The sequence below is a fragment of the Schistocerca piceifrons genome, chromosome 1, assembly GCF_021461385.2.
Source record: "Schistocerca piceifrons isolate TAMUIC-IGC-003096 chromosome 1, iqSchPice1.1, whole genome shotgun sequence".
Taxonomy (NCBI): Eukaryota; Metazoa; Arthropoda; class Insecta; order Orthoptera; family Acrididae; genus Schistocerca; species Schistocerca piceifrons.
Window position 1 is genome coordinate 860490956 of NC_060138.1, and position 26356 is coordinate 860517311.

Here is a 26356-nt window from a genome sequence, read left to right on the forward strand (position 1 = left end):
ATCCCTGTAGGGAAGGCGACGTTTGTTCTGAAGCATTTAGACATCAATTTTGGACTGACAACTCTGCCAAGTCTCCAGTCATTTAATTTGTACTTTTGTCAGTGAGATTCTCCCTCACAATCTCCCAGAATTACTTTCCTTTTCACACTTGAGCACTGAATTCTTCAAGTAGTAAAATGATGCTTCCTTTGGGGTTTTATCTATTTCATATTCCAGTTGTTTCCAGAATTGTCCTGCCAGAAATATTACTATTGTCTTCATTGACTCGAGTATGTAGTACACATTCCACAGCCACAGCCATGGCGTGCATCACATTTGAATGGCGCATCATTCAGCTGCTCCAGGTACCCTACCAGAGACTGTGGACATCCCTTAGACATCTGCAGTAGAAAGCCAGTGGGCTCTGCTGGGCAAATGCCCTTTATATTTTTGTGCACCAGCTCCTGCTGGCCAATCATGTATTTGTCATGTAATTATTGAACTGTCTATGTGTGCTATCACATAGTGACAAAATAAATAGTGGTTGGTTTCTCATAACCAAGTTTCTTATTGTGTTTGCAGTTAGAAAGCAAGTGGCAATAAGAAAAATATTCATGTGCTCAATTTCAGTGACTGTTTTTCACGTAATGTCTCCGTGGAGCAGTTACTTCAGTCACTTCTCCACTAGCAGTAACTTATTACGACCAATTTGGAAGAACTAGTGGCTACAATGACTGTGCATGCTCCACCATCTTAGACGCACCCACCACCATTTGTGCCATACAACAAATCTGCTGAAGATAAAGCAGCTTATAAAAACAGTTCTGCCCACACTTTGTAGCACTCAGGGTGACGAACCAGGCCATTTGTAAGGCTTTGTTTTTGATGTGATTCCCCATTTCATATATCCACTATTGTCAGTTGATCCCCTTTCCAGGACCAGCCTCATTCCCCTCTGATGATATGTGTTGTTGGTTGTCCTCTTACCATTGCAAGAGCCTTTACTATTGCTGCTCACGTTGAGTTTTACCAGTGCCCTAAGCAGCCAGATCAGCCTTACTGGGCTGGGGCGGCAGAGCTCCAGCGTTTAAGCCGTAAGTGTCGCTTTATTGCTGAAACCTCCGAAAAAGTTGAATCCATGCAAACCAGGAAACCTGGGGGTAACAGACAGCCCCGTCAGCAACAACAACAAGAACACTGCTAAGTACTTCCGTCATGCCCCTCTTGCACTGTGAAACAAACAGGAGAGAGCAGCATACCCATGCAGCGGGCATCATGCTACAAATGTTGCATGAAAGGCTACATTCCTTTGGTTTGAACCTTCCTCCGAACAATTGTAAGTGGATATCCATCCTATATTGTCACTGCCTGCGTGTCAGACTAAGCTTTTTATTGCAATGTCTTTGCTGCACAAACCATTGTCGCTGCAAGTGGACACTGGAACAGCTGTTTCGCTCCTCATCTCTCAAAATATGCATGCCTGGGCTCCCCACCATTGTATCCCATCAAATGCCGTCTGGTAAGCTACAATAAATAATATAACCCTGTTCTCCGTCAATTTACTGCAGCTAAAGCTTGTAAACCTGTACTCATCCTATCATATAATTGATTTTTAATGAAATATCATGTGGTGAGGGCGTCCCAGTGGTTAATGATCTCCATACCGAGAATTTATTTAGGTTAGACGCTTTCATTGTTTTTGAATTTTCTGTTTAGTGACTGTGTACATTATGTGTCAGTGTGTACATTATGTGTCAGAACAGGATCCTTATCAAAGCCTAGGTTCATTATGTTCATTATGCTCTGTATGTTTGGGTTTGTTTTCTGATTGTTTAGGGTGTGCGGACAACTTCACAGAACATATTGAGCTTAAACCTTCAACTTGACCACATTTTTCTGGGTGCGGCTTTTATCTGTGTCCTTAACACAAGCAACTCAAGCCCGAATTCATTTGGTTGATGCCACTACTTCCCCCATGAACCATGGACCTTGCCGTTGGTGAGGAGGCTTGCGTGCCTCAGTGATACAGATGGCCGTACCGTAGGTGCAACCACAACGGAGGGGTATCTGTTGAGAGGCCAGACAAACGTGTTGTTCCTGAAGAGGGGCAGCAGCCTTTTCAGTAGTTGCAAGGGCAACAGTCTGGATGATTGACTGATCTGGCCTTGTAACATTAACCAAAACGGCCTTGCTGTGCTGGTACTGCGAACGGCTGAAAGCAAGGGGAAACTACAGCCGTAATTTTTCCCAAGGACATGCAGCTTTACTGTATGATTAAATGATGATGGCGTCCTCTTGGGTAAAATATTCCGGAGGTAAAATAGTCCCCCATTCGGATCTCCGGGCGGGGACTACTCAAGAGGACGTCGTTATCAGGAGAAAGAAAACTGGCATTCTACGTATCGGAGCGTGGAATGTCAGATCCCTTAATCGGGCAGGTAGGTTAGAAAATTTAAAAAGGGAAATGGATAGGTTAAAGTTAGATATAGTGGGAATTAGTGAAGTTCGGTGGCAGGAGGAACAAGACTTTTTTGGTCAGGTGAATACAGGGTTATAAATACAAAATCAAATAGGGGTAATGCAGGAGTAGGTTTAATAATGAATAAAAAAATAGGAGTGCGGGTTAGCTACTACAAACAGCATAGTGAACGCATTATTGTGGCCAAGATAGACACAAAGCCCATGCCTACTACAGTAGTACAAGTTTATATGCCAACTAGCTCTGCAGATGATGAAGAAATAGATGAAATGTATGACGAGATAAAAGAAATTATTCAGGTAGTGAAGGGAGACGAAAATTTAATAGTCATGGGTGACTGGAATTCATCCGTAGGAAAAGGGAGAGAAGGAAACATAGTAGGTGAATATGGATTGGGGGGAAGAAATGAAAGAGAGCCGCCTTGTAGAATTTTGCACAGAGCATAACTTAATCATAGCTAACACTTGGTTCAAGAATCATAAAAGAAGGTTGTATACCTGGAAGAATCCTGGAGATACTAAAAGGTATCAGATAGATTATATAATGGTAAGACAGAGATTTAGGAACCAGGTTTTAAATTGTAAGACATTTCCAGGGGCAGATGTGGATTCTGACCACAATCTATTGGTTATGAACTGCAGATTGAAACTGAAGAAACTGCAAAAAGGTGGGAATTTAAGGAGATGGGACCTGGATAAACTGAAAGAACCAGAGGTTGTAGAGAGTTTCAGGGAGAGCATAAGGGAACAATTGACAGGAATGGGGGAAAGAGAATGGGTAGCTCTGAGGGATGAAGTAGTGAAGGCAGCAGACGATCAAGTAGGTAAAAAGACGAGGGCTAATAGAAATCCTTGGGTAACAGAAGACATATTGAATTTAATTGATGAAAGGAGAAAATATAAAAATGTAGTAAATGAAGCAGGCAAAAAGGAATACAAACGTCTCAAAAATGAGATCGACAGGAAGTGCAAAATGGCTACGCAGGGATGGCTAGAGGACAAATGTAAGGATGTAGAGGCTTGTCTCACTAGGTGTAAGATAGATACTGCCTACAGGAAAATTAAAGAGACCTTTGGAGAGAAGAGAACCACTTGTATGAATATCAAGAGCTCAGATGGCAACCCAGTTCTAAGCAAAGAAGGGGAGGCAGAAAGGTGGAAGGAGTATATAGAGGGTTTATACAAGGGCGATGTACTTGAGGACAATATTATGGAAATGGAAGAGGATGTAGATGAAGATGAAATGGGAGATAAGATACTGCGTGAAGAGTTTGACAGAGCACTGAAAGACCTGAGACGAAACAAGGCCCCGGGAGTAGACAACATTCCATTAGAACTACTGATGGCCTTGGGAGAGCCAGTCATGACAAAACTCTACCATCTGGTGAGGAAGATGTATGAGACAGGCGAAATACCCTCAGACTTCAAGAAGAATATAATGACTCCAATCCCAAAGAAAGCAGGTGTTGGCAGATGTGAAAATTACCGAACTATCAGTTTAATAAGTCACGGCTGCAAAATACTAACGCGAATTCTTTACAGACGAATGGAAAAACTGGTAGAAGCCGACCTAGGGGAAGATCAGTTTGGATTCCGTAGAAATGTTGGAACACATGAGGCAATACTAACCTTACGACTTATCTTAGAAGAAAGATTAAGAAAAGGCAAACCTACGTTTCTAGCATTTGTAGACTTAGAGAAAGCTTTTGACAACGTTAACTGGAATACTCTCTTTCAAATTCTGAAGGTGGTAGGGGTAAAATACAAGGAGCGAAAGGCTATTTACAATTTGTACAGAAACCAGATGGCAGTTATAAGAGTCGAGAGGCATGAAAGGGAAGCAGTGGTTGGGAAAGGAGTGAGACAGGGTTGTAGCCTCTCCCCGATGTTATTCAATCTGTATATTGAGCAAGTAGTAAAGGAAACAAAAGAAAAATTCGGAGTAGGTATTAAAATTCATGGAGAAGTAGTAAAAACTTTGAGGTTCGCTGATGACATTGTAATTCTGTCAGAGACAGCAAAGGACTTGGAAGAGCAGTTGAACGGAATGGACAGTGTCTTGAAAGGAGGATATAAGATGAACATCAACAAAAGCAAAACGAGGATAATTGAATGTAGTCAAATTAAATCGGGTGATGCTGAGGGGATTAGATTAGGAAATGAGACACTTAAGGGAGTAAAGGAGTTTTGCTATTTAGGGAGTAAAATAACTGATGATGGTCAAAGTAGAGAGGATATAAAATGTAGACTGGCAATGGCAAGGAAATCGTTGCTGAAGAATAGAAATTTGTTAACATGGAGTATAGATTTAAGTGTCAGGAAGTCGTTTCTGAAAGTATTTGTATGGAGTGTAGCCATGTATGGAGGTGAAACATGGACGATAACCAGTTTGGACAAGAAGAGAATAGAAGCTTTCGAAATGTGGTGCTACAGAAGAATGCTGAAGATAAGGTGGGTAGGTCACGTAACTAATGAGGAGGTATTGAATAGGATTGGGGAGAAGAGAAGTTTGTGGCACAACTTGATCGGAAGAAGGGATCGGTTGGTAGGACATGTTCTGAGGCATCAAGGGATCACAAATTTAGCATTGGAGGGCAGCGTGGAGGGTAAAAATCGTAGAGGGAGACCAAGAGATGAATACACTAAGCAGATTCAGAAGGATGTAGGTTGCAGTAGGTACTGGGAGATGAAGAAGCTTGCACAGGATAGAGTAGCATAGAGAGCTGCATCGAACCAGTCTCAGGACTGAAGACCACAACAACAACGATGATGCCACTAGGTATTGTTTGTACCGATTTCAATGAGTGAGTACACTATGCCATTGGTGATGGCCAAAAAGCCGTCAGATCAGCTCCAACTTTGTGGAGACTTCAAAGTTACCATAAATGCACAGTCTGTTATTGACACATACCCTCTGCCTTTAACTGATGTGTTACTTGCAGGGGACTGATGACCATAGATGTTAAGTCCCATAGTGCTCAGAGTCATTTGTTACTTGCAAAATTAGCCAGGGGCCAATTCTTTTCCAAAATTAACTTAGGTGAGACCTACCTGCAGGTTCTGTTAGATGATGTACAAGCCATCCAAGCTCTGTCTGACTCAATGCCCAGGCGTATCAAGGTCATTATTATGGCCAGAGGTGGTTGTTCTGGGTACTGATTTCTCAGGATCTATGCACCCAAATTGTGTGAAAATATAATCACGTGTCAGTTCTAGTATAATATATTTGTCCAATAAATACCCGTTTATCATCTGCATTTCTTCTTGGTGTAGCAATTTTAATGGCCAATAGTGTATTTTTAGTCTTGAGGCAACAAAAGTTTCTGTGTCAGTGTTTCAAGTAGCAAATTTTTAAACAGTCATTTCTATTATTGGAAACCAACACCAAATACAGTATTCCTCAACATGGTGACAGAATAAGGTGCATACATCAAAACTGGCTGAGATTAACATATGTTTAGAGTGTAAAAGGATCAGTAAGGGATATTAAGATGGGATACACTTTCATGGAATATGCTCACAATAACCAAGCAGTGAGCAATATTTGCACTGAGACACAAATACTATGTTTTACATGCTGTTTTCCTGACCAGACATAGAATCTACTTTTAACTTATTTCCCACATAACATTCAAGAAGAGTAGTTGGTCATAGTGAGACTACCAGTGGTAATACGTTTCTAGAACTACGTATTAGACTGAAGTAAATGCAGAAGTGATTTGAATTCCTAAACAAAATGCTCAATCATTTCAAATCTGTAGAAGATAGAAAAACATCTTTCCAGAGAAACGGCCATTTCATTTTTCACATATTCTCTGCAGCTTTCACAAGAGAATGGTAGGCAGTTATACAGTCTGAAATACACAAGAAGACATTTACAGATTACATGCATTCACAATTAATACTGTTGCTCACTGGCAATTCCTTTCATAAACTAACTGAATTTTCATACTGGTAAATTAGTCTTTAACAATGGTTACCATGACTTCCACCAATCAGCACAGAACTTTCTGAGATTGTTACATTTCATTGCTGTCCATATTGATATTATTTGCTTTGGTTTTTGTTGGCTTTTTCAGTGGAGAATGCCAAGAAATATACAAAAATGAACAATGAAGATGCAGAAGTACTTGGGTAAGGAAAATTCACTACCAGACCATGAATAGAAAGAAGTTGGACGTGTAAAAATATATATCTCTCTCTCTCTCTCTCTCACAAACACACACACACACACACACACACACACACACACACACACACACACACACACAGAGAGAGAGAGAGAGAGAGAGAGAGAGAGAGAGAGAGAGAGAGAAGTACGGCGAACAAGGGAGGCATAGGAATGTGAAGAAAGAAAGAAATACGGACAATGAAAGATATAATGGAAATAAAGTCTTCAGAGAGGGGAACTGGCTCTCTAACATGTAACTGCCCTTTGATACCTAAGTGGTCATAGCTTACTCTTCTTTTTTGCCTCTTTACTCCTCTCCATTTTCTCAAAAACTCTCTTGTTCTACTCTTTCCTATTGATGTTTCTCACTAACAGTCTTCATTTTCCTATCAGCATATATATTTCTAATGACCATCTTCTTATAATAATTTATATTCTCCCTGCCCCCTCACCAATCTCCCATTTCTCCCATTTTCTCTTCTCATCGTTTTATTTCACCTCCATATGCAACCTGTGATTTTTTTGAGTTTTGTGTCTCATCCCTTCAGTAACGTTTTATCTGAAAGACATCACTACGCATCTCAGCAGCAAGTTACTGACAACAAAAATCAGTTTATCTTCTTCGTACATGAAGTATGAACAATAAACAAAAACAGTGTGCACTCTTGCGCAAGTTAGCATTTTTCTCTCTCAGTGTGAGTGGGCAGTAGTACATAAATTCTTTATAAGCTGGCAGATGCCCATCCAATTGCAGCTCGCACTTTTGAACAAAACTGCACTACTGTTGCACCAATCTGTGGAAAAAGTGAAGGAGTGGTCGAGTGCTTGTCAATAAGGACCCATATACTGATTTTGTGAGTAAGGATTTATATGAAAGATTTTCATTGTACACAAACACAAAGCTTGCACTGGTATACTGTCGAAACAAGTTCCAGCTCCAGGCGTATGTGGCAAAACATCATGCACCTGAAGACACAATACAGTACAACATTAGCACACAGAACAAAATTCGCTTACCACCACATGATTTCAAATTTATCATCCAAAGATGAAGATGGCATGCATCACATGAGCTTACTTGTGTCTCTTTTTAACTCAAATCTAGCACGTACTCTGAAGTTCTAACTGGGTAATATTAAAATTTAATCTAATGTTGTAAGACATTGCAGGTTAGGGTGTTGGATGTACAATATCATTTGCTAGGGCCCCAACCTCAGGATTTTTTCAGTTGTATATCAGTCCAGACTGTGTGTGTGTCTCATTTCCAAATTTATCAATCAAGAATTAACACTAAGCTGCCTAATGCATATCATCAACGTATCTTTACAAATAAAAATGACATGGTTAATATTCTTCAGCCTTTTCTAATAAGGAGCTCTAGTGGCCATTTATGGAGATCAAGTGGATACTTATTAATGCTTCATTACATTTTCACCTTCTTTTCCTTTCTTAAATAATTCAGAATGCAATTGTTCAAATTAAGTTGGCAGAGCTTTGGTGCTAAAGTTAAACAAAGCCTACATCATGTGTCACAACCGTGATATGCAGAAGAATTTCCTTAAATTTTGAATCCTACAAGTAGCAGTTTCTAATTCATAAACTTTAGTCATATAAAGCTACAAAAACACTCACCACATAGAGGAGGCACTGGTTCACAGATAGGCACAAAGAAAAATAATGCTGAAATATTTAAGCTTTCAGAAAAAGTCCTTCTTCAAAAGTAGTTATACAGTGCTCAGAGAGAATAGGCATGTGTGTGCATAAGAGTTATTCTTGAGTGAATGTGAATAACTCCTTCTGAAAAAGGACATTGTCAGATAGCTTAAATATTTCAGTTTTCTTTTTCTCTGCGCCTGTCTGCAACTCAATGGCTTATCTGATGTGGTGAATAGCAACCTATCCTTTCCATTTTGTTAATGTAATGTAGTTGGACAAATAAAAAATCTACTCGCTGAGTGGCAGCAGGAAAACACACACACACACACACACACACACACACACACACGCACACACACACACCAAAAGGGTTTTACACATGCAAGCCTTCAGAGCCAGTGGCTCCATCTTCTGGTAGAAGGGGAAGGAAGAGGGGTGAAGGGAAAGGACTGGAGAGATTTAGGAAAAGGAGTAGAGTTCAGAAAAGTCACCCAGAACTCCAGCACAGGGGAGACTTACTGGATGGGATGAGAAGGAAATACTGATTCTGAACTCCTAATGACCATTACATTCTGAAATTTTTACCCAAAATGTAATTTTCTCTTGGAAATTGTTTTCACTTATTTGTTTTGCAATGGGCAATGACAAGCAGACAACAGTAATGAAGATTAAACTGAGCTTTGACTGGTTTTATTAACACTTTCAAATAAACTCATTCTGCTATTATTAGACTTATATTATTAATATAATTATTGTTCGATTAATTTATGACATCTGTAATTTTATAGTGTTATGTGCTAGGCTGACCTATTTTGTAACCAAATATTTTTTGTTATTGTTTCAAAAAATCTGTGCTCCTGGCAGACAAGGACTTAAGTGACTTGTTCTTCTCTACCTTATATGAGGCATGTTCAGAGCGAGCTGTGGTTTTTTGAAGGTTGGTGACACTGAGTGGTAGAGGGTGTGAGGTAACGGGCAAGTTGTCGCACCCTGGAAATATTCTAAGTTCGGAGTTGGCGTGGCAGCACGGGCCGCTCAGCAAGCCAGAATTAATCAGCAACCGTGTGGTGCCGAACATTATCAGGAGCAAGAGGGGTAGCCCCAGCAAGTGGTCCAGGCCGACCATGTGGTTGGGAATTCCACGTTACACTGTGTCGAGAACTGTGCTTTGTGTCAGTGAAGGAGATTTGTATGCTGGGAGTGACAAAGATGGCGGTCTTTGTCAAACCACAATGGCAGACATTTCACAGTTCATGTAGAAATCAATAATAGCTAGAGGAATCATGATACCTTAAAAAGAAACATGTACATTACCATTATTTGCATGACAATTCTGATGGTGTAATCAGATTCTCAATATCTTTCTTAGCTTAAAGTTTAGTATCTGACTGTAAATTATACAAGTAACACCCAGCAACGAATTTCCAAAATCTAAACGGTTCATCCGATTTTGTCAATCGACATGTCTTTAGAAAGCTATTAGTATAAACCTAAATTGGTACGAATTACAGGCACGTAACTTGAATTGTACATGAGTTATTGGAGGTCAAAGTGGCCGATTACTATTGATCGCGTCAAGTCATAAGTACTCCACAGTTACACAAAAAAATGGTAGCAGCATGTTTATAAATATATACTTATTCATCTATGTCTATGTTTATATCTGATATATATACTGTTCATGAAGAAATTGGTCAAATATTTACTGTGTGTTAGAAAGCACTTTTGCTTCTGTTCCTTTGATATATGTTTATTTAATTTGTTTATGTATTTAATAATGTGTGTTACAGCGTGTTTATGGCCTAGCTGTAGGGATATTTATTTGATTCCAATTTGTATGTGTTTCAATGTGTTTGTGAGTGTGCGTTGGGTTGGAGACATGACGGGAGCGCTCTAGCCAATCACAGCACTCGTTACTATGGTAGGCAACAACTTAAGACAATGGAGAGACACACGGGGCAATGCGGGACAGGAAGGCGCAACGGACGGTCGCAGGAAATATTTGGAGAGTATTGAGAGTTTGCGCGGGGTCGCGGGAAATAGAAATATTTCGTAGTGCAGACTTGTGCACTTGTGAGATTTCCATGGCTTCTGCAGTGAAGACGTAGTATGCATTTAGAAGTGAATATCTCACGAGCTATGTTGTTGCTCATAACTAATTACATGAAGTAGGAATCAACTGTTTCCCTGCTATTCAACTTATATTTTATTTAATTGCTGGACCATCGACACCAATAAGGGTTTTGCAGAAATAAATTGAATTCTTGAAAGTACTTCTGCTATTGTACTCATCATTTAAAGTCGTTAAAATAGGACCTGCAGATTTCATTCAATTGCAATCTTTCATTCATAAAATTCTATGTTACATTCAAAATTCTCAATTGCCGAGTGATAGGAACATTCGACCAATCGATTCATGTGTGTATTCATATTGTATACTGTAGACTCAGCAGTATTTGGCTAGTAATGCGGCAACTGCATATCCCAGCCCCTAGACAACGAAACCAGCCAAAATGTTTCATATTTCAACTCTGAGTCTGAGGGTATGTAGTTGAGAGCCACCATTTTTTATTTGAAAGCCCGCAAGGGGAATCCCCTGACCAGAGTGAGTGTATACTCACACTGTAGGGTCCAGAAGACATTCAATTTTGACTGATTAGTTGGTACAAAAACCACGGAAACTGTTACTGAAGCTTGCCGTTTAATAGTGAACATAATTTCTGTCATGCTTCCAGGACTTCCCAGAACTCTCTTATACGAGACAGTCACATAAGTGCTGGGATACCGCAAACTGTATGCAAGATTGGTCTCAAAACAGCTGACAAAGCAGCACAAGAAAAATCATGTCAACAGTGCCTGTGAGTTTCTTGAGTGACTTGAATTGTAAGGTTGGGATTTTCTGAGCTCTACTGTGATTGGAGATGAAACATGGGTGGCACATTAGACACCTGAGGGGGGTGAGAAAGGAAACCAGTTACCACAGTGGCGTCACATCAATTCCTACCTCAGGAGGAGACTATCAATGCACAAGAATATTGTGAAACCCTAAAATAACTCAAAAGGAATATCCAAAACAAAAGGATGGGAATGCTGATGAGAAGAGTGTGCTTGTTGCTCAACACCACCTGTCCTCGCACAGCCTTAGCCACCAACGTGCTCTTGCACTCATCTGATTGGGACATTTTGAACCAACTCTCATACTCCCCTGAATTGAGCACCAAGAGATTATCATCTTTTCACCTCCCTGAAGGCACACATGAGTGGAATTAAATTTTCAGCTGATGAGCAGGTGCTGAAAGAGGTTCTGAAGTGGTGCAAGGAGCTGGTGGGAGAGTTCTTCAAGGAGGGCATAAAGAAACCATATGGCATTGAACTGGAATGCAACTGTGTGGAAAATAGTCAACAAGTTTATTAACAAATCCTGTTTCTTCAAATACATTTTTTCTTTAAAAAATATAAAGATCTAGCACACTTACTTTCTGAACATGCCTTGTACAATGAAATTAGCTTTTACGGATAGCACACAAATTAAGAAAACATTTTACGTCTCTCTTGTTGGTTACATTTCCAACCAAATTTTTGGAGGTGAACTACTCTTCAACTGGCAAGTTTTAAACGTTTTCTTTAAAGAGCTAAGAGTGATAAAGCTCACAACAAAGGAAACCACATCACTGATTGTAATTTTCCCATAAATTTCTCTTGAAATAAAAATTTAAAATAAGAAAATGCGTGTACAGGGACGAGTATACTACCTCTGAATGGAGCAAACTGATGCATACATTATTTTCAGACAATGGAAAACATATTATTTTCCAACTTTAAGGCATTTTGGGTGTCTCATTGTAGTTGCCTGATTGGGCACAAATTTTTCACAACAGCTTTTCTTTGCTGACTAACAGGATAAGGGGATACAAATAGCAGAATTGCAGCATTAGAGAAATTACCTATTCTTAAGGGCCCCCTTGTGGATACGAAAACAGGAAGAAAAATAAAATAAGAAATTTGCTAGTACAAATTTGATACTCTGTCATTCTGGAAGAGCTACCATTGTACAGTGGCTTGTGGGATATATGCATAGAGGTCCTCACACTAATTCTGCTTGATTCTTTGATGACATTAAGTGATTTCAGTTGGTTCCAAAATGTACTGTTTACTGTTCCTAACTATGATCGTTTAGCCTTTTCCTTTATATGACTACAAACATGACCAACCAATCATCCACACCACTCATACTTCCAATTTAGGAAAACATGAATAACCCAGTGGTTTGTGAGGACACGAGCATCCTGTATCAATGAACTCGTAAAGTCATGTCATACTGTTGCAGTCAAATTGTGCACAGCAGTAATAACACTTCATAAAGGAGTACTTTCATCAGTTCACCACACAGAAATGATGACAACTATCACGGCTTCATGACAGCTAATTCATATATTATGCAACAAGTGTAATGCACTGAATGTTATACAAGTTCTGCTGCTTTTCTAACTGATTTTTTAGAGGACTACTACAAATACTAAATCTACCAATATTGTTACAGTATCTAAGAGATGCTGTCTCATACATACCGGTCTGTCTGGTTTATGAGGATTCACCAAAAGCATCATCCTCTCTCGACGAACCAATAATGCCTGAGAATCACCCAGCCATGCTACATAAAGCTTCTTTTCTTCAGGCCGAATCAGTGCACATACCACTGTTGTGCCACTGCGTAGATTCTGAAACAACAGTAATTTAGTTTGATAAGCTACTGACTATATTCAGTCACGATTCAAAAATATTTCAGATCAGTATGGAAGGACACACATGGCAAAACATTTTTCCAGCTTATTGTCATATTAAAGTTATCACCAAAAAGAAACATTTTAAACTGATAGTAAAGCAAGTAAAATTAATATATACAGCACGAAGTTTTCTGCTGACAACAAATGACAGTATGAGAAGTGAGCACAATACATTATGATATTTTTTGTCAAGTTATCCAAACATGAACTTGTATTTCTGCACACACTTTGACTCTAAATGTCTTCGAACACATTACCTTTTTCCTCATAACAATGTAGTGACTCTGATCATGTTACATTTTGAATTAGAATGATGTTCTTCACTTTAGCTGAATCTATATCTTACAGAAGATGCATTAATAGTTTTGTTTCCATTTAAATGTAGCAGTTGTCAAGTAAAAAGTGTTGAATTGCTATTCACTTCAGTGAATACAGAAAACAAAAAACACATCAGTAGTACTTATAATTCATAACAAATTATTTTTCTACGTGTGAGTCAAAATGTATGCGTAAATAGGTGTGGAGTGTTAAGAAATGTGGGTCTGTCAACAGAAGCAGCAATCACTTACAGAAACACACTAAATGGTTATCCACTTAAAATAGCACAGAAGTAGCTGAAACACACATGGGAAAAATGAACAGAAATAATTGGGTCTAAGAGCAGCATATTCATAAAATTACAGAGAAACTGAAACAATAGCCAGTACAGATAGGTCTCTCTCAAACTGATGGATAGTGAAATACCAGTACTCATGACAGACAGGATTCTTGTTCAAATCCATTCACAGCCATATTTGATTTTAACCATGTTACCTCTTTTTTTTTTTTCCTTGCCGCAAAAATATACAACCCAAAGCTACCCACTTCAATATTCAAATATGTATTCTACACTGCTTGCAGTCTGCAATAATGATTCAGCATTTGTATTGGTATTGAATATAGATGGAAACTTTAGTAAAGTCAGATAATTTCTAGATGTTTCCCATGTAGATGCGGTATGGGAAACAGTAGTTTATAAACACCCACAAATTTCAGAATTTGTCACTGACAATACTGTTTACTGTGTACTGATTCCATTCTGCCACCAGAAATGATGTTCTTACCCCATAACATGTATCAACACCTGCATCCCTTGACCCACATTAAAGTTGCATAATGTTCAAAGGGAAAAATGCTGCAGATAAACATATATTCTAAGATTCTTTCTTTACTACCATTTCTTCGACTCAAAACAGGAGAAAATGTGGCAGGAGAACACAACTAGCAGCTGATGTTGATACTGATATAATGTCATGTTTTTACCAGAATGAAGCCCAAATCTGAAAGCAGAATCATCAGTGAAGTAAAACAAATATTACTGGAAGCATGTTTATTATGAACAACAGACAGCCAGAACAAAACTACATCCTGGATAGAGAGTGCTGCTATTCATACGTACAGTGAATATTTCAGAATATACAAACATTACGAACATAAGAAATGTTGAGAAACCTCCAGAAATGACAAATATTAAATAACAAATAATTGCTGGTGGCTCGGTTTGAACTGGCAATCCAAACATGATGGCAAGTGGCACTAATAGCTATGCCATACTGCGTGCAACACAACTTCCACCACTGCTCCCTTTCCTGGAGAAACAGCAGCCCACTGGTTCTGTTTAGTGACACACCATATGGCACTGTTGGTAGATCCTCATGTTTTGGTCATGCTGTCACATCCTCTTCACTATAACAAACATCAAAGGTAGCCCCTCCCATCAAAGCTTCGTGACCATCAGATGGGTCCTCATTATCCTTGAATGGGAGTCCTCAATTATTTATCTCCATACCAGGACTTCATAGGTGACGGCCAACAAATGACGAAGGATAAGATATGGCCAAAAGTAGTGCTTCAATATGTTTTTCAATAAACCCACTTTCTGTACAGATGTAAAAATCCATATCTAGACCCCCAGACTGAATTTTACTGGCTGGTGCTTGGTGCTATAGTGCTCTCAGTATTTTCCCTGGTCATCTAGGATCTATAAGCAAGCCAGCCACAACACTTCTTTAGTCCTGGTGATGAAATGCTCCCTGTTGTCATACTGAATGTCATCCAGTTGAAATGGAACAGTGTACCCACTGGAACAGAAAGAACGGTACAAAGGCTGTCGTGTCTTGCTTCACTGTGTTGTGTGTGAATTTCACGAAGGGTACTAATGCATTCAAATCTCTCTGCTCACCATCACTGTACATTGACAGTGCATCTACTAAACTCTTCTGTGAGGCCATTTGCCTGTGGGTGGCAGGCAGTTATCCTGTGGGTGATGTTGCATTGTGAAGTTACCTCTGATACTACTCTCTACTAGATCATCACACAGAGTGCTAAGTGCTTCAAAATGGTGTCTTCCACAAGGAACCTTGAATTTCCAGAGCGTCATCAGCCGGCACAGCTTTGGTGACATAAAAGTGAGTGAGATTGTCAGTGCAAACTATTATCCATCGATCCCTGTTTGTCAACTTTAGGAACGTTCCCAAGAGGTTAATTCTGATTCATCAAAATGGCACACTTCAACACAGTTATCAGGTAATTTATATGTTCTTCATATATTGGGGAAAAAAAGGACAGTGTCATCCAGGTACCAACTTTTCAAAGCAGATTGTGCATCATACACAGGAATGTGACCGGAGCATTACATGGTCCAAACTACGTAATTTCAAACTCATATACACCATCAGGAATTGTGAAGGCAGTCTTTTTCCCAGTCAGCCTTGTCAATATTGATTTGCCAGTAGGCTTCCTGTATGTCCATTGTTCAGAAATACTTTATTCCTTTCAAGCAATCTAGGGTGTTATAAATGTGAATCAGACATATTTTTTCCTTATCCTGTTCAGTTGTTGTTAGTTGATGCAGAAATGTCGTGTACCATCCTCATTGACTGGAATACTCTCTTTCAAATTCTAAAGGTGGCAGGGGTAAAATACAGGGGGGGGGGGGGGGGGGAGGCTATTTACAATTTGTACAGAAACCAGATGGCAGTTATAAGAGTCGAGGGACATGAAAGGGAAGCAGTGGTTGGGAAGGGAGTGAGACAGGGTTGTAGCCTCTCCCCGATGTTGTTCAATCTGTATATTGAGCAAGCAGTAAAGGAAACAAAAGAAAAATTCGGAGTAGGTATTAAAATTCATGGAGAAGAAATAAAAACTTTGAGGTTCGCCGATGACATTGTAATTCTGTCAGAGACAGCAAAGGACTTGCAAGAGCAGTTGAATGGAATGGACAGTGTCTTGAAAGGAGGATATAGGATGAACATCAACAAAAGCAAAACAAGGATAATGGAATGTAGTCTAATTAAGTCGGGTGATGCTGAGGGAATTAGATTAGGAAATGAGGCACTTAAAGTAGTAAAGGAGTTTTGCTATTTGGGGAGCAAAATAACTGATGATGGTCGAAGTAGAGAGGATATAAAATGTAGGCTGGCAATGGCAAGGAAAGTGTTTCTGAAGAAGAGAAATTTGTTAACATCCAGTATTGATTTAAGTGTCAGGAAGTCATTTCTGAAAGTATTCTTATGGAGTGTAGCCATGTACGGAAGTGAAACATGGACGATAAATAGTTTGGACAAGAAGAGAATAGAAGCTTTCGAAATGTGGTGCTACAGAAGAATGCTGAAGATTAGATGGGTAGATCACATAACTAATGAGGAAGTATTGAATAGGATTGGGGAGAAGAGAAGTTTGTGGCACAACTTGACCAGAAGAAGGGATCGGTTGGTAGGACATGTTCTGAGGCATCAAGGGATCACCAGTTTAGTATTGGAGGGCAGCGTGGAGGGTAAAAATCGTAGAGGGAGACCAAGAGATGAATACACTAAGCAGATTCAGAAGGATGTAGGTTGCAGTAGGTACTGGGAGATGAAAAAGCTTGCACAGGATAGAGTAGCATGGAGAGCTGCATCAAGCCAGTCTCAGGACTGAAGACCACAACAACAATCCTCATTCTTCACAAAGACTTTCGAAGAGAACAAATGACTCTCTGAATGTTCAATGATGTCACCTTGCAGCATGTTCTCCACTTACTACAGATTATCTGTTGGTGAGCCAGCAACACCTTATACGAGCACTGGCTAATTGGTGGATGATCCCCATTGTTGTATGGTATTTTACCAGGGGTCACTTGGTCTGTCTTTTCTGCACTCCATATTTGAATGTATGCAAAAATAGGTCCAGAATGGCTAACACTTGTCAATGTTGCTACTTGGTAAGGCCACAACCTATTGGCAAACAGTGGATTTCTCCACTGCATTGTCTGTAGTGATAGCGTGAAATGATTCGTCATCAGTGGCATTAAGCTGCCCTTTCTGGATTGGTTCGGCTGTCCCCATGAAGAAACCTCTAGGGATGAGCTGTGGCTGCTCATGACAATTAGCAATCCATAGTTCTTGACCACCTGCAGTGCTCATGATCATCACTGGCATGTACATTTCTTTTGTAAGCCTGAGTAGCTTTTTGCAATCGATACAGCCTCACAGTTTAACTAAGCATCTCGAATGATGACTGGAACTCATCTATTTGATGATGCCAGGATAACAATCCTTCGATAGCAAACAATTGCTCAGAGCAACCTTTGTAATGTGTGCTCACTGGAATAGCTTCGACACTCTGGAGCCCCGATCTTCTGGTCTATGACTGCTAGTGATGCTTGCAAGAAGTTCCATCCCAGAATAACATTATGACCACATTCTGATGAAACTACAAATACAAAGGTATATGTTCTGTCACAGACAATTATTATTGTAATAGATGTTACTGCTGACTGGATGTATTTTCCATTTACAACTTTTTGCACAATCGCTTTTGTATCACAGAACATAGTCTTCTTAAGCCGGCAACATTAAGCATTCAACATTACAGAAAAAAAGGAAGATCAGTGTCAAACACCCCATCAACAATGAGATCATTACAGATGGAGCACAGGTTCGGATAAAGGAAAGATGGGGAAGGTAATTGGCCATGTTCTTTCAAATGAACCATCCTGTCATTTGCCTAAAGAGATTTAGGGAAACCACAGGCATCGTAAATCACGATGACTGGATGGGGAATAAAACATCATCCTCCTGAATACAAGACCATTGTGCTAACCACAGCACTACCTCACTCAGTTATTACAGAAAAGGAAGTCTCTGAATTGACTAGTGCCTGGACAGGTTAGCCATCAATGAGGATGACAACAATATTTCCTGGCATTTTCGAGACTATTTGCCATGGAGGATTTTCACCAGGCAGGGCTGGGCTCATCTGCACAGATGGTTCTCTTGTTTTGATTTTCCGAATTCATCGAGCAGCTGAGTTGCTGGTATCTCTATATGGTGATAGGGAAGAGCTAAAGCATGATGGGGAATGGAATGAACAGAACTGTTGTTATGGTTGACATCTGTTGGTGTAGTAGTTGTCGAAAACTGGCCTTCTTTCTTTGCAGAACTGTACAAAGTGTCCAGAGCGTCCACAGTGGAAACATACTGCCATATCGCCTTCTCTGCCCTCCAAATGTCTGTACTTCTGCAGGGCGTTGTAAGTGGAGGAAGGGTTAGCTGTATCTGTGTTGTTTGGACACTGCATTGACATTTGTCATCTGTGGCATAAATCCTTTTTTGCTGAATCAGTTCTTCCTGGGACATCTGACTGTTGGTGGGGGTTGTTGGTAAAGATCGGTACACTTCTTCTTCAACATTTTCTATTAGCTCCTGATGTTTGGTTTGGCATTCGTAATTGCTATCTCTTGCTCACTCAGACTGACATTTCTGGCTGCCATAAATACTGTATCTCTTCTCTTACAACCTGCGGTATGAAAGAGGTGAGCACATTACAGTCTTCTGCAACTGCCATGGGGACCATATTCGAGAGTCGGTCATACTTATGTCATGCCCACCCTCCTCCCTCCCCTTGATGCACTATGCTGGCACCACATGATTAGTTAAGTACACATTTTCCAAGCACATCATGTCATCTCACCTGTTGTATTTGGCGACTCAGAGGAATCCTCAGCCATTTGGATGGGTCCTGACCACCACCTCCGGAAAACATTGATGGATGCCTGATGTGCAGCTGACTTACTGCTGTTTAGAATCCATTGGTCTCCAGAATATACAGACTGTGGAGATGTATTGCTTGTATTCCAGTGCCTATCCATGTAGGAGACGGGCTTTTACATTGCCTAACTGGAGCCATTATGACGCAACTGTTTTGAAATATCCAGTGTCTCCAACAAATAATGTCACTTTATAACCAGAATGAAGGGCAAACCAAAAGCAGTGTCATCAATGAAGTATAACACTTAGCTCTGAATCGTTACAAATCGCAACAAGCAGTCAGAACAGAAAAGTGCCTGGATGGAGAGTGCTGCTATTTACAGAAACACTGAATATCCCAGATATACAAACATTATAAACATAAGACATGTTGAGAACATTCGAGAAATGCTAAATACTAAATAATTAATAATTGCTGGTGGTCAGTTTTGAAGTGGCAACCTGAAACAAGCCAGGCAGCAATGCTAAATGCTATGCCACACTCCATTCAGCACAGGTCATGGTAGTATGCATCTTGCTGCAATTTTCGTCTCTGTTGCCTCAGGTACAGCCCCTATTATATTGAAGACACTTGTTCTTGAACTGAAGGCTTTACATCACTCATCAGGTGACATTACTGAAAGAAAGTTTATTGGGGTACAACCCTTCCTATCAAGTCTAGCTTGTTCATAACCCTCCATGTCAGAAGCCTTGGCTTGTAACACCTATCTGATCTCTACATATATCATACACTACTACACAAAAGTCAAAGTGCATTTCAAGTTCTATGCACTTTACACTTAATCAATATCGCTTCCCGAGTTGTGTCAAATTGCCTCAAAACCATTTGTACAGAATGACAAGTGATTTGAATGGTTTATATCTATATTGTCATCTGTCAATTACATAAGTTTTTTCTCTATCCACATTCAGTTTCTGTTCTTACAGAGTGAACCACTTCATCTAAACAAAGTAATTCAGCATTACAATTGTAGTTTAGACATTATCCCAAATGAAGCTAAATTTTTGCACCACACGTACAAACACGATAATGCAATTTAATAAATGAACTATATGTGCATATAGTGAACTAATGAGTAGAAAAATATTCGAAAGCTAGGAAAAATATACAAATGAAAGACAAAAGTCATTCTGCTTGTCTGCACCCTTACCTCAATATGTGATTTTTCAATGAAAAGTTGGTCTGTGCGCCGAAAAGCATCTTTCAAGGCCCGGACAGGATCCTTTGGGTAGAATGGACTTTCTGCCAGGAACTGATGCAGATGGCTTACTCCATAAATAGCAGCATCGGTCCCTGCATGTCCATCAAATACAGCATAGTAGCTGGCTGGACTGGGATCCTAATCAAGAAATAAAAGCACAGAATATGCTCAATTATCAAGTCGAATTATGGAAAATAACACAGAAATATACTATCAACAACACAATGATTACGTAGGAAACACACTGCCAAAATCAATCAAAGCCATTTTTATTTGTATTACTTTATTAATCAACAATATTATGTAATGGATATATTGCTACTCACCATAAAGATGACATGTTCAGTTACAGACAGACACAACAAAAAGAATGTTACGCATTGAGCTTTCAATCGCTCACCCACTTACTCACACACATACACACAAAGCAGGTATAAATCACGCATACATGACCTCTATTTCTGGCCGCAGCAGCCAGAGATAGCAGTCATGTGCATCAAGTGCCTGCTTGTGTGAATGTGTGCCTTTTCTTTCCTGAAGAATGCCTGGCACAGCACAAAATGAGACTGCAAGAAGATAAAAACATTGGACATCAGTAGAAACTTTAAAGGGAATAACAAGGTTTGGATCTTTACAATGCTAAGCTAGTGCTGGAAGCTACAAACCTGGTGGTATGTTTTAGCCATGTAACTGAAGTACAGTGCAATTATAAACTTTGAGCACTTTAAAAAGGAGTGCAGTAAATTTGTTCCTTTTTTAATATTAGCTAGCTACATTCTGAGTTCTGTAAATTACATTGTAACAATTTTCAGAAAATAATAATAATAATAATATCAGGTGAATGAGAGGTGGTAGAAGCACACTCAACTTTTCAGGTCTGTGAAGTAATGGAGGGTCACAAGGTTCTTGTTTTTAAAGGGAAATTACCTGAGATGTTACAGACACTAGAGAAGTATTCTTCCTGCAGCGATGTCAAAATCTGGGTGTCTCACCTCAATTTTGGACTTGTCATCATGAATACCTTAATGGGCAGCCCATAACAGTAATAGCTCCATGAACAAACTATGTTGTTCATAAGCTGATTCCTGGGGACTGGTAAATGTCAAATAAAAATATAGCCAAGATAATAAACATATTACATGTGTGCTTCTTAGTTATTAACAATATCTTACACTAATTAAAACTTCCGGGCTAAGAGGCCGTGGTCCAAGTTAGATGGGTCGACAACATATTCCTGTCATGTGACGCACATGCCGTCACCAGTGTCGTATAGAATATATCAGATGTGGTTTCCTGTGGAGGAATCGGTTGACCTACGACCTTGCGATCAAATGTTTTCAGTTCTCATTGGAGAGGTACATCTTTTCGTCTACTAATCGCACGGTTTTGCGGTGCGGTCGCAAAACTCAGACACTAAACTTATTACAGTGAACAGAGACGTCAATGGACCACGGCCTCTTAGCCCGGAAGTTTTAATTACTTAAGACGCCGGCCGTGAAAGCCTACACGCTATGAATATCTTACACATTAGGACGCTTTCATTGTGGGTGCCTAAATGTTTGAATAGAGAAGTGAAGAGGATGTACAGAGCAGTTCTGGCCCACTGTGATGCTACAAAGGACTTTTTGGTTAGAGTAGTGACAGGGGATGGAAACTAATTCCACACTTATGATTTCGAAGCCAAGTAACAGTTAGTCATAGGAATGGCAGTACAGATGAATCCTGTGACCAAAGAGGTTCTGTACACAGAACTGACGAAAAAAGTCATGACATCCACTTTCTGGGCTACAGACAGAATTCTGTCGATGGTCTTCCTACCTCAGTGACACAGTATAACTGCAAAGTATTTGACAGCCTCCTCTATCAGCTGAAGGAGACAACTGAGATGAAATGCCATGGAAAGTTGACCAAAGGGATCCTTATACCGCATGGCACTGCACCTTGGCACAATAGCCAAGATGTAGCTGAAGATGCTACATTTCCAACTGGTCAACCATTCTTCCTATTCACGCATCCTAAGTCCTTCTGAATACTATCTGTTTTCAAAGAAACACCAGAAGAGTTATCATATTGATGACACTGAATTCTTCAAACATGCTGCTGGAAGCTAGTTTATCAAACATATTATTTTACTGGAGTAGATAAAAACAATGCAACAGTTGCATAATTAAGTTGTGTGGGCATAGCATTTTTGAATAAATGTGTGGTCTAAACTCTGACTACTATTTCTGTGCTAAGCCACAAATATTAGCATCCCTTCCCTCTACTGTTATTTCATACTCTGTTTCTAAATCTGATTTTTTTCACACCTTATTTTTTCTGTATGTGCTATCTTCTGTTAAATTTGCTGATTCTTACCTTTTATTTTAACAAAATTTATTTGATACACGCCTTTAAAAATTGGTTATTATTCATTATGGTTAAGGTGAATTGTTAAATAGTTAATGTACATGCAGTTAATCTGTTTATATAATTGGTTACATATAATTGGTTACATTCAATGTTGATATGATTCAAATTTTACAATGTATTTTTAAAGCTCTAGCAGTAGCCAAGTTTGAAGACAAAATTAAGAGTATTACTGATAATGATGTAAAGGTACTGAAACATTTTTGTATATTACATTAAACAGGGTGTGTCTCGTAAGAATCACCCTCCCCAAACGTATAGCTGGAGTCAGCCTAAACAAATGCTGCTCAACACATCTTTCATGCACCATACATCATTGAGGGAACACATTGGTTTGTTTCCCGTGACAGACAAAATTATTTTTAGCATGGAATTTTACATGTCCATTCGACACACTGATGCCAAATTAGTCTGTTGCGATATTCGTTTCACCAATATGCACTAAAAGGGGCAGTAAAACATGATGTGTAACGAGTATTCCAGCAGTGACAGCACCACCTATGCCCACACTGACTGCTACCACTGTGCAGCAGCATGCTGCTCAGTCGCTACCCGAATACTAATTATTCTTCAGGTTCTTAATGTCCCTCCTAATACATGCCAGTAAAATGCACTCTATCAAATGAGCGTGTAAGATTCCGATTTCAAAATCATTTGTTCATAATGGGAAACAAACTGAAGCTTTCCGTCGATGCTATGCGTCTTAAGAAAGACGTATTTGTGTTCACACAATGAAGGCTTTCACGACCAGTGTTTGCATTCTCGGTGATTTCTGTTTTATGTGCATTAGGCCATGGTCTACAAAAATTTCTCTGTGTAATGTTTCGTCTGATCAATGCTGGAGACATCATCTGAGGCAATAACGACTCACTTATCAGAAAGCAGTTACAGTCTTAAACAAGCTCAGCACGTCACACAGTTTAAACACATCATTGCGATGGTCAGTTCATGTTGTCATCAGACCGCTGCGTGTTACGGGACTTGTAGAGGAGAAGAGTTGGCACTGTTTGTTTCATTTAGCACTAAGGCCAACAACTTGCCTAATTCCAGGCCTTTTTCTTTTCTGTTAAATTTGTTTTGCGTTAGGATTTAAAAAGAGGGCACAGAAATTCAGAAGCACAAAAATAACTTTAACAGAGGAGGAGGAGGATTGAAATTAGACCAGTTGTGGGCCTTAGGGCTAAATAAAACAAACAGCACCAGTAGTTTCCCACTAAGAGCACCACAACACGGGTTGATGTCACTCTGCAATCCTAACAAGGGAACCTCCCCATCGCACCCCCCTCAGATTTAGTTATAAGTTGGCACAGTGGATAGGCCTTGAAAAACTGAACACAGATCAATCGAGAAAACAGGAAGAAGTTGTGTGGAACTATGAAAAAATTAGTAAAATATACAAACTGAGTAGTCCTTCGGAAGATAGGCAACATAATGGAGCATGTGAGCTCGGGAGCCCCGTCGTCCCGTGGTTAGCGTGAGTAGCTGCGGAACGAGAGGTCCTTGGTTCAAATCTTCCCTCGACTGAAAATTTTACTTTCTTTATTTTCGCAAAGTTATGATCTGTCCGTTCGTTCATTGACGTCTCTGTTCACTGTAATAAGTTTAGTGTCTGTGTTTTGTGACCGCACCGCAAAACCATGCGATTAGTAGACGAAAAGACGTACCTCTCCAATGGGAACCGAAAACATTTGATCGCAAGGTCATAGGTCAACCGATTCCTCCACAGGAAACCACATCTGATATATTCTATACGACACTGGTGATGGCATGTGTGTCACATGACAGGAATATGTTGTCGACCCATCTAACTTGTACACTTAGCGAATGGGTAACAAGATTCTTCTACCTTGCCCGATTTAGGCTTTCTTGTGGATGCGATAATCACTCCCAAAAAAGTGACGAAAAAATAAGAGCTTGTCACATAAACTGAAAATAAAAAATTAAACTTTTCACTCGAAGGAAGACTTGAACCTACGACCTCTCGTTCCGTAGCTGCTCTCGCTAACCACGAGACCAAGGCGCTCCTTGACTTCCATTGTCCTTTATGTTACTTATCTTCGCATGGACTACTCAGTTTGTATATTTTACTAATTTTTTTCACAGTTCCACACAACTTCTTCCTGTTTTCTCGATTGATCTGTGTTCAGTTTTTCAAGGCCTGTCCACTGTGCCAACTTATAACTAAATCTGAGGGGGGGTGCGATGGGGAGGTTCCCTTGTAAGCAGCAGTCGTATGTGTCCATGTCACTCCACAATCCTAGGAAGCGGTATGATGACGTCACAAGCCAATCATTGCGTGGATTGATTGATTGATTGATTTATTTCTTTATTAATCCATGTAACAATTTACATTGTGTGGATTTCGTCAGCAAAATCATATACAATACAATATACCTGTAACAATAGCTTGGTTCTCTGAGCTTGTTTGAGACTAGATCCTTTCTGAGCCGTTAAAGTCTCTGATGATGTTTCCAGTAATGGAAGACGAATCTTTAGGCAGAGAAATATGCCTTGAACGACGTCCTAATGCCCATAAAACAAAAATCACTGAGTACATAAAACTTCTTTTTTTACAGTGAAAAATGTAACTTTTGAATAAAAAGTTTTCGGGTTCCCATCGGCGTCAAATGATTAAAATCACACGAGTTTTTGGCTAAGCACTCCTTGGTCATTGTCGATTAGTCTGACTGCCAGTGGGCTACTGGAGCGACCGTATATAACCTAGCTGCCGGCTGCGAGTTTACTGGCGCTCGCAGCCTCGCCATATATGGGCATAAATTGACTCCGACGTTTGAAGAGCCCGCTTCAACCACACGATCTCTGGATCCCATGCTGCACTGAGCTGCAGGCCACCATCTTTGTTAAGAATGTTATCGGTGAATTTTATTTCAATGGCTTCTTTAGTTACACAGTCCCAGAAGCCGTTAGTGCGAGCCATAACAGAGGTTTCGTCAAATTTAATCCCGTGATCGTTTTTTTAAAGCATGCTCAGCTAAAGCGGATTTCTCGGGGTAGTGTAGGCAATAATACCTCTCATGCTTCTTCCTGCGTTGTTCTACAGTGCATACTGTTTGTCCGACGTAAGATCGGCACACTTGCTATGTATCTTGTAGACCCCAGGTGTTCGGAGGCCTGCTGCATCTTTAATTAGACTCAGTAATTGCCAGATTTTTGTCGGAGACCTGAAGATCGGTTTTAATCTTTTGCCTTTTCAGCAGGCGGCTTATCTTGATTCCTACTTGAGATCAATTCCTATATTTGATGAACGTTGCAGCTATTGTTCCTAAAAACTTTATGTAGGTGCTCAGAGAGCACGCTATCAGCATCTGATATTGTTCTTGCACGATGCACCAAAGTTTGCCATTTCGTTTGCAGCAAACAAGGAAGGGCAATGCTTGGTCTTTTTCTAATTCTAAGACGAACCGAATGTTACTGCTAATGCCTTAAGATATTCCAAGAACTTGTAAAGTTTCTCACATCTGTGGGGCCAAATGATGAACGTGTCGTCAGCGTATCGAGAGAAACAGCTAGGCTTTAATGGCGCCGTGTCTAAGGCAACATCCTTGAAATTCTCCATGAAGAGGTTTGCAGCTGCTGGAGCTAATGGGC

General features: G+C 39.9%; 1 protein-coding gene across 1 annotated transcript in view; it reads right to left on the bottom strand.

The window, feature by feature from the left end:
• LOC124715883 overlaps nucleotides 1–26356 on the bottom strand; it is a 1071880-nt gene that overhangs the window by 670362 nt on the left and 375162 nt on the right. Inside the window, 2 exon segments of the mRNA XM_047243130.1 lie at nucleotides 12853–13002; nucleotides 20288–20476. Coding sequence (XP_047099086.1) covers nucleotides 12853–13002; nucleotides 20288–20476 — 339 coding nt within the window.